This window comes from Oryzias melastigma, linkage group LG9 (assembly GCF_002922805.2).
Source record: "Oryzias melastigma strain HK-1 linkage group LG9, ASM292280v2, whole genome shotgun sequence".
Lineage (NCBI taxonomy): Eukaryota > Metazoa > Chordata > Actinopteri > Beloniformes > Adrianichthyidae > Oryzias > Oryzias melastigma.
Window position 1 is genome coordinate 17,743,673 of NC_050520.1, and position 19,120 is coordinate 17,762,792.

At 38.2% G+C, this 19,120-nt stretch overlaps 4 protein-coding genes across 9 annotated transcripts in view; 1 reads left to right on the forward strand and 3 right to left on the reverse strand.

Moving 5' to 3' along the window:
• Positions 1-3,112, reverse strand: part of vps13a (vacuolar protein sorting 13 homolog A) — a 36,408-nt gene extending 33,296 nt beyond the window's left edge. For 4 of the 5 annotated variants that reach the window (XM_024276386.2, XM_024276385.2, XM_024276384.2 and 1 more), the window contains exons 1-5: positions 2,922-3,111; positions 1,684-1,727; positions 1,546-1,588; positions 1,375-1,470; positions 1,119-1,220 (exon numbers count right to left, since the gene is read on the reverse strand). In XM_024276386.2, coding sequence (XP_024132154.1) covers positions 1,119-1,220; positions 1,375-1,470; positions 1,546-1,588; positions 1,684-1,727; positions 2,922-3,021 — 385 coding nt within the window. In that variant the 5' untranslated portion in view covers positions 3,022-3,111. Of the gene's footprint in view, positions 1-1,118; positions 1,221-1,374; positions 1,471-1,545; positions 1,589-1,683; positions 1,728-2,921 lie in introns of all 5 variants that reach the window. The other variant, XM_024276387.2, reaches the window with a different exon arrangement.
• Positions 3,113-4,139: 1,027 nt separating this feature from the next.
• Positions 4,140-5,381, reverse strand: LOC112148085 (C2 calcium-dependent domain-containing protein 4C). Its single transcript, XM_024274882.2, has one exon. It carries the CDS (start codon positions 5,379-5,381, stop codon positions 4,140-4,142), a length of 1,242 nt encoding a protein of 413 aa, XP_024130650.1.
• Positions 5,382-9,981: 4,600 nt separating this feature from the next.
• Positions 9,982-13,844, reverse strand: foxb2 (forkhead box B2). Its single transcript, XM_024275809.2, has one exon. It carries the CDS (start codon positions 13,159-13,161, stop codon positions 12,214-12,216), a length of 948 nt encoding a protein of 315 aa, XP_024131577.1. The 5' UTR covers positions 13,162-13,844; the 3' UTR covers positions 9,982-12,213.
• Positions 13,845-16,965: 3,121 nt separating this feature from the next.
• LOC112148542 (prune homolog 2 with BCH domain) overlaps positions 16,966-19,120 on the forward strand; it is a 42,928-nt gene continuing 40,773 nt past the window's right edge. For both annotated transcript variants that reach the window (XM_024275734.2, XM_024275736.2), the window contains exon 1: positions 16,966-17,298. In XM_024275734.2, the coding sequence (XP_024131502.1) occupies positions 17,260-17,298 (39 nt within the window). In that variant the 5' untranslated portion in view covers positions 16,966-17,259. The remainder of the gene's footprint in view (positions 17,299-19,120) is intronic.

The following is a 19,120-nucleotide window of genomic DNA, read 5'->3' on the forward strand; positions in this document are numbered from 1 at the left end:
GACAAAAATGTTATTTTCTTCAACATAGAGCAGCAGAAGTTCATCAGAAATTTGTCTCTGAATTATGGGTAGGATTGTTGGCACAGAGCAAGTCACTCTCTTACAGACCCTCACAACCCCAGCCTAACATTACGGCTGCAACAAAAATGGGGAGCAATAATGGAGCTATCCAGCAGTAAAGTTCTGAGCCAGATGCCAGCTCAGACAACCAAGCAAATGCAACAAAATGGAGCGAAGCATGGTGTTTGTGGCCCGCCGATTGTAGCATCCACATCACTACTACAGGCTTTTTCCAAATGCCTATTTCGTCTGCTCCTGAATCACAGCGATTTGAATAAAGAATTCTCAGAAATGCAATTTTCATCTTAGTTTTCTTCATAAATACTTCACCATGAAACAAATACTACAAGAACCTGTTAAAAACAGCAAAAACACATTATATTGGAGTGGGTCTTTAACCCCCCCCCAAAAAATATAATCTTAAAATTTCAGATGCAGACAATTCTCTGTACATTAATCCACCCGTCAGTTTTCTAAATCTGTTTTTGTTACTTTCGGGGTCACGGGACTGCCAAAGCCTAACCTGGCCACTCGTGGATGAATGTAGGGTACACTCTAGACAGGTCGCCAGTTTGTTGCAGTGAATCAAATCAAGTCAGTTCAAAATGAATCAAAATAGTGGACCACAAATATTTAAATATTGTTAAAATGAATTGTTTCACCCCTGATTCTGAAGCATTCACTTGCAAACAAATACATCCATCAACGTCTTCATTTTTCTCGTCTGAGCTGTCATCTGGCTGTGAGTGAGGCTGGACAGCTTTGATATTGCTCATAGTTTTTTTGCTTTGCTTATGTTAGCTTTGGCCTGTGAGATACTATAAGCTAGTGGGAGAGGGTGTAAACAAACGGCTGATGGGAAATTAGCGGAGCTAACTTTCACATCAACAGTTCCACCCACAACCAGATGAGAATTTCTGATGAACTGATGATCTGCGCAAAAATATGTCTTACAAAAAATGCCACACGCCTTTTTAATTAGCCCAAAAATGCATATTTATATTCAAAAGATCACTGTATAGTTGGAGTGGGACTTCAAAGCAAATCATGATTCTGACCTTGCTCGGCAGCTTTTCTCTTTGTATCTTCTATCCGCTGCAGCTCCCTCTGACGAGCCTCTTGTAGCTGCTTCTCCTCTTTTTCCGCATCGTACTTTATACCTGAAAGAAAATGTGTTGATTAATTACTAAAACATATTAAAGATGAGAGACAAAATGTTTCTTCAAAATGAAAAGGCTATATTACAGTAAGTTTGTTTAGATTTTATATTATACTGTTTCATTTTTTCGTAATAGATGAAAATATTAATCTTACTGGCTGTGGGAACTATAAGTAAGTAGACGCCATCCAGTGTGGCCTCCACTGACTGAGTGTAGAGGTTTTTCCATGGAATCTTGAGCTCAAGGCGCCCTGTTGAGAAAGCCACACAGTAAAAACGGTTTAACCAGATCAAGTACACAAACAAAATAAAACTTTAAATCTTACCTATGTGACCAGCTTTCACTTTAAAAGGAATATCAAGTTCGCTCTGCAATGTAAAAAGCAGTAAACAAAGCATCACATCATGTTTTCTTAATATTAGCCTTTAATGGATTTATTCTGGTTTCCCATTTATGCACTTACCAAAGCATTTTCTTTTATTTCAAGACTTTTTAAAACAGCATTGCCTGCAATGACAGGAATATTTGCTTACAGAGTCAACATGTGTATAAAGATTATCTTGAATGAACAAAAAAAAAATCACACATAACAAAAAATTTGACACATCAAAATTGTTGTAAAAAAGTAACTAAAATCAATCCCTCTGGTAAACATGCATGAGTTTCTTGCACTTCCTAACTGAAATTTCTGACCACTTATTTTTTGCAAACTAAATCATCCAGTGCCCAAAGCAGCAAAGCGACCCCAAAACATCTTTGAATCTCAACCATGCTTACCATAGTTTCTATGAAAGCCTAATTTCTTTTCTGTTAATAGTGCTATTGTGTACTTTAGCAAACAACTTTACTTTGAAAAATATCTTCCCTTTTTTATCCATTCATTTTTCTCCTGTTCAGGGTTAACTTTTACTGTCTCATCTGACCACAGTAGGTTCTTTCAGAAGGATTATGGCTTTGTCACATGCATGTTGGTAAACTCATGTCATGATTTTTATACCTTTATGTTTTATACCTTGGAAGTTGATTTTAACTTTTAATCTATATGCTATAATCACATTTTTTCGTGAATTTTGCTCATGTGTCCATGTCCTTATGACAATTGTGCAGAGTGGAGTTATGTGTAAACTTGTCAGATTTTATTATTATTTTCTGGGGTTTTTTTGTGTTTGTTCAAGTGCAAACAAAGATAACAAATATGTGAAAGAAATGTTTTGTCCATGACTACATGTAATTTCTGTAAACACTAACATTTAAACATAAACTGGTCCCATTTGGTCCCATTTCAAAAGGGAAAATCTAAAATTAATAATAATAATAACAGCAATTGCATTAGAGATGACAGCTTAAAAATTAAAAGATAAACCTGGTAATATTTTTGCTATTTTTCACGTATGTTCGACCTGTTTAGTCATTTGAAAGGGTGTGACCCTGAACGAACTGCTTTCAAGAAACTTCCGAGAAAAACAAATTTGTTCAACACAGCAAACAATACTCGGAATTTTAAGGCCGGCCTAGTTCATCAATTGCTCAACATTTACATGTGACGTCGCAGTAAAAGTCTGCTTCCAAAAATGGAAAAACGAGCTCAAACTGACGTTGATAGCACCCAAACTTAACTGCACGCGGGTTACGTTTACGTACGTTAGCATTTAGCTTGATAGCTTTAGGAGCTAGAAGTTGACTGGACACAAGTTGCCTTACCTCCCCAAATTCCAAGCTTTAACTGCGAGCTGTCAAGGTTGACAACGTAGTCGCCCAAAAAACGGTTGAGAACATCGACAACGAGGCTTTCGAAGACCATTTTTGCGCTGCTCTACCTGTGTGACACTGACATGTTTACACCCAGTGTAATATTTTGCTTTACGTCCGGAACCCTGTGACGTAAGCACGTAAGAGCACGTTTTACGCTTGGCGTCATAACGTCTAGTACTAAAACCTATGAATAATAATAATAAAACAATAATAATTAAAAAATACGTTGTAAATATATATGTAAAATCGAAAATATATGAAATATTAGCTGTCAAACCAAAAGTAAGAACAGTAAGAACATGTTAAATGAAGTTATAGTGTCAATTCCTTCAAAAAAAAAAAAGATTAATTGATTCATGTCTTAACATTTTTTATTTGTGGCATTTTTAACCAGCATAAAATAAATTTCTTGGTCCATGTTTTGATTTGTACAATTTTGTCATTGTTTTTTTTTTTTCTTTAATAAAATAAAATAATTATATCAGTCTATTTGTACTTTTAAAACGTTAGACAGAAAAGTAAACATTATTTGGTTAAAATGTATGCAAATCACTTCATTTTAAATCACTTTAAAATGTTAAAAGTTGCCATTTTCTAAAGTATACAAATACATTATTACTGAAACTGTAAAATAACAGTCACTCAAAAAGAAGACATGTTTTTAGTATAAACAGTGTCTCAATTTCAGTTTAAGTAATTTTCCGAGTAGAGTACCTTGAGTTGTAGCATTTTGGAATATCCATGTTCTTATATTTTGGCAATGAATGTGTTTGTGTTTGTGTATGGGTGTGATATTAGACAATCAAATGAAAAAAAAGGACAAAGACTTTTGCACGGCAAATGTACTTTTAGTGTCATATTATCTAACTTAATAAAAAATTACAAAATTCAAACAACATGGTACATCAAAAAGCACAATAACAGGCCATAGGTCAAAAGTCACAACTAAAATGTCTCAAACTTTACAACTAAAAGAAACATGTAAATAAAAGTTCAATTACCTTGAATGGCAGTAAAATTACTACAAAACTTTCTGGCATATCTATTTATCATCCCTGTGGTGGTAAACTGTGTGATACATTGGTCTAGATGTGCCCACATACAGATCACTATAATATTTACGACCCACAAACAGATTTTTACATAAAAATCTTGTTTTTAAGCAGTTCATATTTCCTGCTGCTTTTCTTCACTGGTTGCAGGAAGCAACAATGACAGTGGTTGACTGACCAGTCCAATCATTGTTCCTCTCCTCAGTTTTCCGGCAGCAGATTTATCTACAACTTTTAATTTGAGGCTCAGCGCCAGCAGATCCTCCTGACTCAGCTCTGTGAAGAAGAAATCTTCATTGAACACAGGGTTGTGACATTTCCTGATGATGGCGCTCTCCTGCTGCTGCCGCTTCCCAGGTGTCAAACACAGATTCACTGCACAATTCGGGGCAACACACTCAGTGGAGTCCCAGAGGCCCTCCACAGATACAACACGCACTCTGATGGTAGTGAGACCTGAGAGCGTGCTGGTGGACGATATAATGTGCTCAGCAGAGAGCCGCACTTGACCACGGCCCTGCAAAGGAAGGATTTGTTCACACTGAAGCTTCTCCTGACAATGCAGCACATCCAGTGGAGAGATTACAGGTGGGGCTAAAGTAAACAAATTCTTCCCTAAGCTTGATCGTTTGCAGAGTGAAGTCGTCATGCCCAGTGCTTCCTCCCATCTCGCTCTCACCTCTTTTCTGTCAATCAAAGATGGACAAGATACAGTTTCTTTGAGACGTTTACAGGGAGCAAAGTTGGAGGATTTGGCACTGCAAGGAGAACAAAGAGAAGAAGAGTCATCAGAGGAAGGTGTTTCACTTTCCGGGGTCGCTGCTTCGGATGAGCTTTTGCATGAAATCAGAGGGAGAAATCCAGATGACACTTTTTTGGAGAAATTTACCTCCCTTGCCATCTTTGGTGTAGTAGCACAAATGTTCCTTTCAAGCATGTAAATAGGGTTTTTTGTGTGGAACAAAGACTCCTTCCGTCTTGTGTTGGGGCTCTCATATATCCCGGCCAAGCCGTAATTCTCTGCAGAGAATGGTAAAGGCTTCTTTGTAGCCTTCCAAGGTACTGGAGCAACATCTTTCTTTACCTTTACATCCCGTGTCTTTGCTGCGTTTGAAGAAGAGCTGCTCATAGGCAACTGGTCCTGAAAGAGGAGGTTTGATGAGGCCTCTTCATAATCTGGCAGTGAACTTTTCTTGCAAAGTCGTGGAGGCAGGCAAAACTCTGGGATGTTTCCAGGGGTTATGATGTTGCTGTGCAGAGTCTGTGAGAAAATGTCCTCTTCGCTCTTTGTAATGTAACGATTCACCTCTAGAGGTATGCTCTCCATGCTCTCTCTGATCTTCTCCAGAACCCACATAATTATTTCACGAGAATCTACGAGTATAAGAGAAGCTTTGAAAGAAAAAACAGCAAAATGTCTGCAAAGAAAAGGCTTTTTTTCTATCCTTTGATGCCTCAATGTGCCCTCCCTCAAAGAGAGGTCTATGTCTATGTGGCGTATCATGTTCACTGACAGACTTTAAAGGTTAGTGTTTGGAGTGACGTCATCGTCCTGCCGCCCCCGCATGCGTCAGAAATGATTCTCTATACAACTGTCCGGAAGAATGCACATCCCAGCTACTGTGTGGTGGGGCATGTCAGTGTCTCCTGGTAACCAGGTGGTAAATCCCAGCAGGTGCACTGATGTGCATTCATTTGCATTGTCATGTTTTAATGATGTTTAGGTGTGTTGTGGCAACAATTTTGGAAAACCGAGTCACAATGCATTTATCCAAAAAGTTACACATTTAAAAACTGCAAATTCCAAAATATAACATTTATGCTTTAAATATAAGGGGTTATAATGATGGAGGAATATTATTCACGTACAAAAAAATAAAATAAGCTCAAATTTGGAAAAGGATTTTTTTAAAAAAGCTACAGCACCCGCCGGCTTCAAACGCCTGTGACATACTTTTATGTTATGCTCCTAGATCCCCCGTAGATGCCAAAAGAGGCGTAACACTGTGACCTTTAAAGAGCCAGTGATCAGACACACAGCTGACCTTAATACAGGAAGAAGCTCCACACAATTCTGTCTGATCCAGACAAACACAAAATGCTGCAGAACATTTTTACTTTATAACAAATACCAAAAGCTTGAAAAGTCATTGTATGTTGTACAAAAAGTTTGCTGCCTTTTAAGATAAAGTAACTGTTCAACAAATATATTTTAAAATGTTGTAGAGCTTGATGTTCATGAAAATGTTTATCCCGCTACATTTTTTTTAAATATCACCACTGCATTATCACCATGCATAAACATTGTACAACCTGGTCGAATCATCCTGAGAAATGTCATTTATTGCATTTAGACTGGACCTGCTGCAGTCCTAACTCATCTCCATTTAAAATCTGCTCTAATTTTAAAAACATTAGACAACTTTTGGCAGCTGTTTAAAAATTCATAATGCACATGTACTGGTTACCTTGATAAAACCATCTACCTTGCTAATAAAATATTTGTTGAAACTGTCTCCAGAGCGTTTAAATCCATCGGTTTTACTTTTTAAATCCATATTCCCATCACCCTGATTTGCCTTTTAGTTGTTGTGAAAACTCTGATACATAATCTAAAAATGACATTGAAGTGTCTTATTATGTGAACGACGTATATCGCAACTAAACAGTGGAATCCTGTGCTGCTTTACAGTATTCCCCAGGAAAGAAAATAGGCTTCTGTGAAAGAAAATGTATAATTTAAAACCTCTTTGTAGAGAAAACAAAGTGGTTTATTTTTTAATACTCCAGCAAATCTCTATAATTTAGAAAATGTTTGTTTTATTTCTATAATATTTAACCTTTAAAAATTGCAAATAAACTCACACGTTACCATTACCACTTGTGTACAAAAAAATCGAAACAATCTTTATGCTAAAACATTTAAGCTAAAAAATGGTTTACAGTTGGTGCCCATTTTGTCTTTAATATTTTGCACCAAGCTTGAATTCATTTTTTGTCTCTTTTCATCTTCATTTGAAATTATCTTTTTTGTTTGCTTGTTTATTTGTATAGATCAACAGTCAAAGGTATTGTTTTTGAAAATATTATAGAAATTAATTTGTTTTTAAGTTCTTTACTGCAGTATTACTTTAACATGCAATATCATGGAAATCTTCACTACATTTGATTTGATAATTAAAATTTCACTTTAATTTTTGCACCAATTATATTAATCCAGCATTAGTTTATGTTCTATGTAATGATAAAAAAAGACCTTGAGCTACAGTGTTAAAAAAAAAAAAGTTGTCAAAATCCTCCTCCTTTTTAAACCACCAGAGGGCACACATTGATCAGATATGACCAACTATTTGTTTCTCCTTAAATGTTAACTATTAAACTAACAATATTTAACAAATATAATTATGTTTTTAAAGTTCACAAAAAGTTATGAAAGGAGATGTGAAAATCTACATGTTAGTCTGTCCTGTCCTAGAAAAACCCACTCATGCATCGTCTCTCTGACTCACACATCTGTACCAGAGTCATCTATCTTATCTTATTGTTCCAATTAAGGAGTAAGAAATAAACAACATCTAAATGAAGGTGTGCACGTGCTTACACACATGTGTGTGTACCTGTGCGAGACAATTAGGCAATATGAAGATGATGAATGCATTCATTGTGAGGTCTTCGGAGCTCCCGGGGGGTCAGCAGGAGTTTTGAAGAAATGAAAATCAACTTTATTACACCAATAAAACCTCAGACTGCTCTCTTTAATGGGTGGATAAATGATTGGGAGTCAGATGGAGGCCTTGCCTTTAACCTCAATGACAACTTCAATTAACGCTTAAGAGAGACATTACAGCTGGATATTAAAACATTTTGATTCTGAAGGTCTTTGGTTTTAAAAAAGTGATTAACGTGACGTTGTTTTGAGTGGCTCAATTTGTTAATCTAATTTATCAGTAAAATTAAATAAGTTATTCTGAACTTTTCTTCTGTCGAGTTACGAACAATGCTCTAAATACTAACTTTTCTTTTAAAAACATGCATGTTTTGTGGTTAATAGTTTGTTTGATTGAAGTATTTTATTAACTCTGCTTCAGAGAGGCCTTGACGCTGCCGAGTTTTGCTGTATATAAATATTATTATAAATATTAAAATTATAGAAATGAAAAAAATGAAAATGTTGGTTAGAAATGTTAAAAAACTTTGCTCATACGAGTTTAAATAATGATGACTGTTGTCTCTAGTTGGATTATGTCATTTTTCTTTAGGACTGAAAATTCAAATGGATCTGCATAACGTTCATTCTCTTGCAAAGCACTTAACCCAGGTTCAGTTCAGCGTTTTCTTTTGGCCGCATCACTTTAGGGGGAAAGTCAAAGAGGAGAAACAGTGGGATGCAGGCCAGAAAGGCTTAACCAATGACCTCTTTTAAAAAGGTAATTAAGTGAAATAATGGCTGATAAGCCGGGATAACTTGGCCTTATAAAGAAGGTTGCCAGATGGAAAATGTTTTTTGCGGCAAAAGAGAAACTGACTCTGAGGACAAAACAGAAACAATTTAATCTAACCTTGAAGACTGACACTTTTTGACAGAAGGAAGTAGTTGTGGATGACAAAAGTGGATGAAGCAATGGAACATTACTGTGGACTAACAGAAGTTTAAAAATGACAATTTTGAGCGTAAGAATAGAAGTTTAAGAGAGCAATGTGAATGCTTCAAAAGACAGAGAAATCTCACTAATACGTAACTAAATATGGGAATATGAAGAGTAAAGTGTGAGTAAATGTAGAGAAATTTACAAAAAGTAATGAAAACATTGAGAGCTTTTCCTGTTTTTTATTATTGTATTTTTCAAATTACTTTTGTGTTCGTTATTCCATGTTATTGTTGCTTTTATGACTTTTTTCTTCCATGAAATCTAAGGATATGGTAACCTTACTTTAATTTGTGAAGCCTTTATGGCATAAAAAAAAACAAGTGAAAAATGCTGCTGTAGGAGAAGTAGGGGAAATATGAATACTGGCATCAAAATATATAAATAAAGTTACATTTAAACAAAACAGAGTTAAACAATGATCCAGAGAATAATAAAATATTTAAATGAAAAGAGAAAAAGAGAACTCTTATGCTTTAGTTTAGTGTTTGTTGTTTTTTATTGGCTTTCCCAGTATTTGCCTATAATTTGTAATTCACATACTGGTATTTTTTTTTCAAAAACTATTTTTCTCTTCTTGCCTGTTCTTTTATTTTTTTTTTCTATGTTCAACTTAGTGGTTAATGTCAGTTCCAAGCAAAAATAAAGCTGACATCCTTAGTTGGAAATTATGGAGCCGATGGCGTTCAAGTTAAAATAAACAATTAAATGATACATTTTTATTAAGAAAAAAAAAACAGTCAAATTTTAGGTGGACCACAAACAGAGCTTTTGAAACCTGCTTTTTAAAACAGTATTTTATTTTTTATTTTTTTAAAAAACCTTTATCACTGTGTTGTTTTCTATTAAATTTGCTTTTGTGTCCACAAAAATGACTTGGCTGATATTACGTCTGAACAAGTAAGATCATTATATGTTTTAAGACATTAGGATAAATTTCAATCATCTACGGTTCACAATATATTGAATAAAAATACTTTCTGGAACAAAGAATAATATTTAAGCTTTGTGTGTGTCTTCCAGTGTGTGCTGGTGTGAACATCAGATCTGATTAATTAAGCTTCTCACCATGATGGCCAGCTCTTATTGATCATTAAGAAAAACGCATGTAGAATTTGCCACCCTGGCCCCTGTGAAGTGTGGGTAATTACCACTAATGTATCATCATCTATGCATGACCGTAACATTATGTTTCAAAGGACGGACAATAAAACACCTTTGATATAAATCATTCATTTACATTCTTCTTACTGTGTTTTTAAACTTACATAATAGGAAGTTTTTTTTTTCTTGTTCCTTTAGAAATAATTGTTGATTTTTGGGACATTTATGTTTAAAAAATAATTTACTACATTTAGAAAAATGACATTTAAATTGTGTTTTAAGTTTCAAAAGATGATTACAGAACAGATTTAAACTTTTAAATAATGAACGGTCCATTTTTACTATCCTGTTCATACATTAGTATTAAAAAAATATATATATATTGTTGGTATTAATCACTTTTAAAATTTTGAGTAGAAAATATTGACTTGCAGATTTAGAATAATTGATTTTTTTTCTTTATTTTTAGCTAAGTGTCAGAAACAATTATGAAAAATATTTTCCCTTTTTTATCCATTCATTTTTCCCCTGTTCAGGGTCACCGATCCCTAATTATATCAAACAGATTTTCTTTCATTCATCGAAATAATGTTATATTAAACTCAAATAAAAAATATAAACAAAGTTATTTTGAATTCAGCTAATTAAAAAAACGAATAATGTATCAATTAATTTAACAGGCAATTTTAAAGCTTTACTGTGAGATTTTTTATTTTACTTGAAAATCAAACATAATAATTCCAACATGCATTAACTGCCTTCATGTACATAATATGATGCATGTGATTTTATAATTCCAGAAACATCAAACTCTGATGTTGAGGAGACAGGAGATCATGGAGGGTAGTAATGGCTATATTATTACTCTTCTTATTGTGCCTTAATTAGTGGCATTTAATTATGCACTAAAGCAGTGAGGGCTATTAAAGACACTGAGACCTGCTGCTCAGGGAATTAAAAGAAATTCACACACACACAAATGCGTTTACAGGCTCACTTTTGACACAGATACACTTGTTGTGTCATGAAACCTCCCTTTAATTAGGAGTTAGAGCCTCCTCTCAACATAGATGTTTGTTAGAAAATACGGTAACAAAAAGGAACGTGACACGAGACTGGAAGATATGGAGGATGAATTTGGAAAAAAAGGAGATAAGGAGGAATTATGGGGCGTGCACTTTTATATGCTCGTTAGCAGTGACATCCAAATAGGTTCTAATTTTCTCTCCCTCTCTGGTGCATCTCAATTATTTGTTCTGACGCTGGTGTGACAAAAGTGTTGGCAGTGGGAGCCTTTGGGATGCTAAACAGGGGGCAGGAGGTTAAACGTAAGTCATTTTCAGAGGGACGAACCTGAGGCTTTGTGCTGTTGAAGATGACAAGCTTCAAAGCTTCATTAAAACAGCAAATATAAAAGAGGAAACTTGATCCCATCTGCTTTTGAAGATGTGGATCTGGTCCTTCAGAGCTTCAGGTTAATGCTACAACACTCCAAGGATTTTCATGTCAACGTTTAATTAAATGTCCAAAACATTTTACAGTTAAAATCTTGCTCAAATTAAAGTTAATTTTTAGTGTCTGATATAAGCCACAAGTTTTGTCCTTCTCTCAACATTAAACGAAGCGCATACATACAGGTAAAATGCCAACGTTTATACAAATTAATGTAGCCCAAAAATAAGCATCTTTACAGGTTTATTTGTTACATTTTTAACTTTATAGTCCACAGTTACAAGAAAAGAGTGATATAAATTGAGGATAAAATTAATAGAACAGCTTTGCTTATACATAAAATCTCCTTGTGTGATTGTAACGACTTTTATTATGAAAAAGCTGACTTCAAGTAAAGATTTTTTTTTTTTTGCAAAAGTGGTGAAAACTCTTAAAAAATTAAGATTTTTTTATGTAAAGTTCTTGCTAATTGCTTTTTAATAGGCAAAATGAGTGTCTAAATAAGAATGACACCAGAGATTCAGTTTCAGCCTCTTTATAAATAATCTTCAGATAAATAGTGTTGTAATACAAGCATAACATGATCAATAACACAGAAAAAAGTGCAACAAGCCTAAAAAAGCTAAAGCATGAAGGCCTACATTTTCTTTAAATCTACAGACCTGATGAATAAACGAAAAGCAAAAGTGAAAGACAATAACTGAGGAGCTGTGGGTTGGATTTTGAACGTTGTGTCCTCTGATGAACGCTGTCTTTGGGTTTATCTACTTGTCTGATTGTATTCATCAGTGCCACGTTACTGTGTGGCAAATGCCCTTCAAAAGTGTGCAAATAAATTATGATTCTAACTGACATGAGGAAAACACATTAGCCTACAGCACAATGCTCACAATTGTCTTACAGCTTCAATAAACCACGTGAGGTCTTTATTTCTAAATAAATATGATAAATAAAAATAATATTAATATTAACCTGCATTTGACTGAGCTATGATAAGAGCAGAGCCGGGTGTAGCGGGTTTGCTTTGCCCTCCAGCAGGTCGCTCTTCTCCATGGCGGAGGCCGGGGTGCAGAGATGGGCCGGACCGGACAAGCCAGGAACCGGGCCCAAAGACGGGGTGGGTTTTATCGGCACCGGGACAGCGGGCAGAGTTTGCCCGCTGGCGTTGTGGTACAGGCCCTTCGTTGAAACTCCGAAGGGCGCGTACTCGGATGCTGCAGCCGACACGGGCACGCCGCTCATGGACTCTGACAGCATCCCGACGTGCGGCCACATGGAGTTGACGACGCTGCTGAGCTGAGGGGGCACCGGGTAACCCAGGTGGTGCATGACTGAGCTGAGGGGAAGCCCGCCGGCCACCACGCCCTTGTAGTCTCGTCCGATAATGTTCTCGATGGCGAACGGGTGTTTAAACCCGCCAGGCTGCGCGCAAGAGATGCCCCCGTAACCCTGAAAGGGAGGGAGCCGACCCACGCCCGCCGGGCCCGCAGGGTGCTCGTGGTGGGCCGAGGCGGTGGCGAGCTTGCTTCCAGGGTGATGGTGGTGGTGATGGAAGTAATGCATCATCGGGGAGCTCTTGCAGCTCATGTGCTCGGCGCGCAGGACCTTAAAGCGCTTCCTCCTCCTCAGGAAGCTGCCGTTCTCAAACATGTCCCCGCAGTCCGGGTGCAGAGCCCAGAAGCTGCCCTTCCCCGGCTGATCGGGCCGCCGGGGGATCTTGATGAAGCAGTCGTTAAAGGACAGGTTGTGTCGCAGGGAGTTCTGCCACCTCTGCGTGTTCTCCCGGTAATAGGGAAACCGATCCATGATGAACTTGTAGATGTCACTCAAAGGCAGCATCTTCTCGGATGAGTTCTGGATAGCCATCGCTGTCAGGGATATGTAGGAGTAAGGTGGTTTCTGGTCGCTGTAGGAGTTTTTCCCAGGACGGGGCATATTTGTTATTTTAAGTTTTAATGAACCTGTGAGGTAAAAAAAAAAAGTCCAAACTTGATCTGATCTCTTCCAAGTTGTCTCAGTCAGTCTCCATCTGACTGACCTGCTCCAACGTTCTGAGCCATCAGATTGGATTACCTGATTAATTTGGGTTGGTACCTTGTGCCCCAAAGGCCGGGGGTTAAAAGGTAAGATCCTGGATGCTCCTGCAAGTTTTTCTTGAGGCAAAAATGTTCTTTCGAGTCGTGCGTAAAACTCAATCTCCGTGCGTAAAAGTTGAAAAGTCTTCTGAGTTGCTCTTGTTCCCTTCGAGGTGACTGTGTGAGTGAGACCGCCGTGTTTGGCTGTCTCTGTGTGATGGGGCTCCTCTTCCTCTTGTGCGATGCTCCCACTCGCCGAGCGCTGTTTTTGTAAGACCCCCGGAGGTCGCGGGCTCTGTTATCTATTATCCAGACACTTAGGGGACGCGTCAGGAGAGAGCAGCGCGTGTATGTGTGTGCGTGTTGGGGTTATTCTGGTGGAGGGTGCAAGAATGAGAAGAGATAAGGTTCAGGAGATGAGAGGAGGGGCAATCCATGCGCGCGTTTGTTTCTAATATGCTGTTTGCCAATCAGAACCCCATGAAAAGTACACAAGCGGAGTGATAGATTTAATGTGTGCGCTCTTTCATACTTCTGCTTGATTCTAACCTTTGACCTCATGTTATAAACTAACACTGGAAAAGTTTGAGCTCTGCGTAACGCACGAGGTGTTTACATGTCGATGCGCATGTCCCGTTCCAACTGAGTGTGACAGCGCGTTTGAAATCAAGTCCCTTTTGATTCATTCCAGAAAGTAGGCTAAATAAAAACGCATTGGATGTATAAATACAGCATCTTTCTTAAATTTGCTCGATTGCACTTTCCGACTTTGCCAGCAATAAATCACGTCTTCCTTTTTGCGCACGACAACCAGTGCGCTCGCGCATTTCACATGGCACGCTCGCGCACATACAACACACACACTGAGTCGGAGAAGGCGCTGTTGTTGATTAATTGCTGAGAGGGGAGTCCGGCGGCTGTCTGTCTGTTCAAACACTCTCTGGTGAATCCTACAAGGATGTAAACAAACTTCATCCCCTGCTCTGAATTGTGTTCAGCGGAGAACAACAAAAGCTGCTCCCCCTTCCCCGGTATTTTCCTTTCTGGCCAGGTGTCATGACTGGGTCCTTGATGGCTCCTGTCTTCCTGGGTGCCCCGGTGGGCCTCGAATACATTACAATAATTAAGCCTTCCGTGATTTAGCCTCCTTGGAGAGAAGTCCAACAATGTAATTAAGGGCAAGCTTGCTCTATTAGGTATGAATATTCAAAACTGTGTCAATTAATTAGCGGGTGTATCTCTCCGGTTATATCTTGGTCCTTAAAGCCCACTCAAAAGGTCAGCTGTGTCAACTGAGAGCATATTTTAAAGACGTGGAAGGAAAATTATCTTGTAGCGCCACATCCACAAAGTGATCATTTATACACCGACAAACAAAAGGAAGCTTCGTTTCACATCTTTTCTTTTTTTAAAATTCTGTTTGGTGTTTGCCAGACGCCTGAAAAATTATATTTGAAACTCCCAAACCCATCAGAGGCCACCATTAAACGCTTCCTCTTTACACACTCGGGAAAGATCAATATTAAATCTGTTTTCGCAAAGGGGGCCGTTAAATAGACACTGCGGTTGATCTGCATAACAAAATTAATTAGATAGTCTCCACCAATCTTTGGGCTCACCAAACTCTTGGACAAATAACTAGTTGTAAAGCACACCTTCTGGGCATATGGAACATATGCTGGAATTATCCTTAATTGACTAATTACATAAATTACTCATTAAGTTTACAGCACATCAATTATAAAAGATGTATCAATTAATTTTGCATAAATTACAAGCGGGATGCTGCACGGAAAAAGGCCACGAAGGGAAAGAGGGTCGCCAGGAGGGGGTCTCCTCCAAAATATACCGTTTGTGTGTGTGTGGCTGTGCGTAAAAGCGCAAGCGCGGGTGTGAGTGACGGTCGTCTGTTTGTTTCCAGCCTCTAATAATTATTTGCTCAGCTTAAGGGCAAAGTTATTCTTCCTCCCTCTCCCATTCGCAAAGGGAAAGTGTGGGGGTAATGGCAATTATACTAATAATAATAATCCTAAAGACCTCTCTGTTAGTCATAAGGGGCGCATCGTCGCGGAGAGAGCCATTAAAATCAATTAGCAAGCCCCATTGTTTTCAGTGGAAAAACCACGTTAAGGCTGCGGCGTCTGTGATGGAGAAGTAACGCAAAAAATATAAAGGATCTGTCTGTTTGTCCATAAAAGAATGAGTTCCTGCAGGAGTTCCTCTCCTAAAGCTGTCACGTTGTAGTGCGCGCCACTTTCAACTCATGGTTTCAAACTTCCACAAAGGAAAAAAGTAAGATTTGTACAATAAAACTGCTTTCATCTTGCTAAAACAAGTCCCAAATATAACTGGATGATATATTCAAAGGGTTATCATTTTGAAGTTTTTAATGTATTTTTGAAAAATAAATAAACAAATAAAAGTAAATATTTGTTGGATCCTTGATGACTGTTTTATTGTACACATAATCACATTCATATCTTTAAGGCAAATCTTTATTATTTATTAGTATTATTTTGTTGACTTTACCTTCCCTCATTAAGACCAGCTTCATACCATGATGCTACCTCTGTGCTTGGTAAGTGAGATTAGAACAAATCTTGACAAGTGATGATGGATTGGATTTTTTAAAGGTGCAGGTTTGCCTTCAATGCTAAAAATGTCAGAAATCAAAAACTTAAAAAACTATGGGGACGTCCTCCATTTAGCCACAGATAACTAAACCCATCAAACTCCTCAGATTCCTCACCTCTTGGTAAGTTTTTGTGTTTTTTAGCCATTTTTTAAAATCAGTTCTAAATTTGTTTCACATCTTATGAACATATTCTGTCACACCTAAAGTTATCTAGTTGTTTTTAAAATGAAGTTTAGTTTCTTCTTTTTAAAAATCAAATCTGCAAATGAGAGATCAATTTATCAGAGAAGTACACCTGAGACTTTTGAATTTAAAGAGGTGCAGACATAAATCAAAGTTTGGAACATTTTTATCAATTGTATTTTTCAACAAAATTGGAATTTGTTTTTCGCTCTGATACATTTTTAGACAAGTGCATCCATATCCCCATAATCAAATGTATTAGTTTGTCAGGAAAAATATGTGCGTTATTGAAACCATTTATATCACCCCAAGGCAGATTACATCTGTACGTCATTCAGTCACACATCTGAAAAAGAATTAAGTTGCACAGGTAGTGATCGATATACAACTATGTAGGTAATAAAATCAAATATCAAGTATGGAGGGGGTAGTTTCATGATAAAGTTCCATTTGTTGTGCCGGAAAATAAAAAGGCATCTAGAGTTTAAAGGGTTACTAATCAAAGTATGAATGTGACCTCTATAGAAAAATAAAATGAACAAATGCTACGATGCTATCAGGTGCATTTAAGTAAATCTAACATCTGTTCGTGCGTGTTGGGTGTCCGTGTTCCCGTGGGGGGGGTGCTTCCTGACACAGCAGTCCTGTAGGAGGGCGCGTGGCAGTGATTGGAGCTGTGATCGTGATCATACTGCGGCATTTCTGTCCCCAGCGCCTGACAGCTGAGCGTCTCCACATCCACGTGTGAAGACCACCAAGCACTGTCATGCACGCTTGTGATTTACAGTTATATGCTCTGAGACGGCGCGCGTGCGTGTGAGTGATCGTGAGGGCGCGCGGGAGGAGGGGAGGGGGGGCATCCATCCTTCCGCAGGGAGCGCGCCTCCGCTGGATCTCCTCTTCTCACCGTCACACCCACTAGCTCCGTGTCGTGGGTTCACCCCGCGGAGAAGGGGAGGACCATCAGCTCACGCAGCGGCAGCGAGTGCTGCAGTGCGAGCGCAGCAGGAGACCCAGAAGGGAGGAAACACACTCACACACACACGCACTCACACACGCTCGTGCACATATCAATAACGTAATTGCCGAAACTTGGTTTATGGAGAGATCTGCAACAGCGCCGCAGCGACGCAGGCCGACATGGAAGAGTATTTGCGGAGGGTCCAGAGCAGAGTCGCGGTGAGTCGAGAGCCGTCAGCGGCAGCAAATCCCGGTATGAATGAGATCCAGACGCTCATGCTACAGGCTGCGGTCCTGTTGCTGGAGAAAAAAGGGAAAAAAAGCGCAGGGGTGGAAAAAAGAGCCTCTCACGCATCTTTGGTTGCACCCCCAAGCACCTGTAGATCTCCAACAGAAAGGCAGGAAAGACGTTTGTTCCAGTGCAGTAAACACGCTGTGTTTAATGAGTGTGTGCATTTGAATGAGGAGCTGCTCTCTAATGAGAGGAGGGCCTGACATCAACAAGTTTAGCCAGAGGCTCTCCGTTCCTTTCCTGCTATCTGCCTGCTTTGCCTATCTGACTCATAATTTGCCTTCAAAATGTGTTCATCTAAACAAAGTCCAACCAGAATTTTGTGACACAAGTGGACTCTCATCTCTCAGGATCCATTAAGAGATCCTGATTTGGTCTTAAGGGCCTCTACAGCCATTTTCTGTGCCAAAAGTTGTGTGTCCTATCTCACACATAGACAGAAAAGCAACCACAAGATGACAATAAACACTATTGCAAACATACTTTTGAGTAAACAATCTAGAGGATTAACAGGTCAAGCATTTATAAAGCACAAGTTGTGTGTAAAAGTATGATAAAAAGTCCAAAACAAAGTTTATATTTTCTGACTTTCATGCTTTAGATGCTCCAACCAATCTTTTAAACAGGTGTCCTAGTGTAAGATTGACACCTTCAGCCAATTAAAAATTAAAGAGCTTTTATCTGGGCCGTATTTGCATGAACATGGCGAGAGCTGCAAAGGAGAGAGGATCAAAGAAGCAAATTCGCAGATCAGAGCGCATCAGAGTAATTGAGAGATAAGGAGGGCCGACCGATGAGTGTCGTGGAGGTTTAAGATAAAGACATGCTCGTGTCTGTTTTCTTGAACGCTCGCATCTGCATTAGTTCTCTGGCATGAAGTTTTGATGATTCACTTCTTTGCTGAACATCTTTGTCATCCTCTTTGGACATCTTTCGCTCCACTTTCTGGATGGCCGCAATCCAGAACACCCATACCCCTAATTGGCCTGGGTTTGAGTGATCCTGCACGCCATTTGGCATGGAAGCAGTGTGCTGAGCGTTATTCCAGCATCTGTCCTCCTCAGTCTGGACACATAAAAAAGGGGATCTTTAATCCAACTATGTGTGTCATGTCTGCATGATGACAGCAGCACATTATTCCTGAGACATTTTACCTGTTGGATAAAAATGGGGGGAAAAAATCAGATTTTATTTAGCTTGATTTAACCCAGGGCTGCCAAACTCAACCGCACAGGGGGCCAAAATCCAAAACACACCTTAGGTCGCAGGCCGAATGATAAACATTTATTAAACACACTAAAATTAAATTTTAAAAACTTTAAAACCATAACTTTTTAACATAATTATGAACTAGATGTATAGCATTACCTGCGATAATGTTAGTGTGAATGCTGTAAGCTGAATTTGGCCACTGAAGATGCTAGTGCTGATATCTAAAGATGCCGAAATTGATAGCTTAAATCTCTGAAGCTAATAGCTGAAAACGCTGAAGCTGATAGCCAGCTAAAATATTAGATAAATGTCAAATTAGCCTAAAAAACTAAAAAAAAAAAAAAAACAACAACAACAACTTAGGTTAGTCAAAACAGCTAGCATGTAGCTGAAAAAATAGCTAAACTTCAAAAAAGCCTAAAAATCTTAGTGAATGACAAAAAAGTCCAAAAAGTTTGCAGAATGCCAAATTTTAAAACTTTAAAACTGTAACTTTTAAACATAATTATAAACTAGATGTATTAGCTGTGATAATGT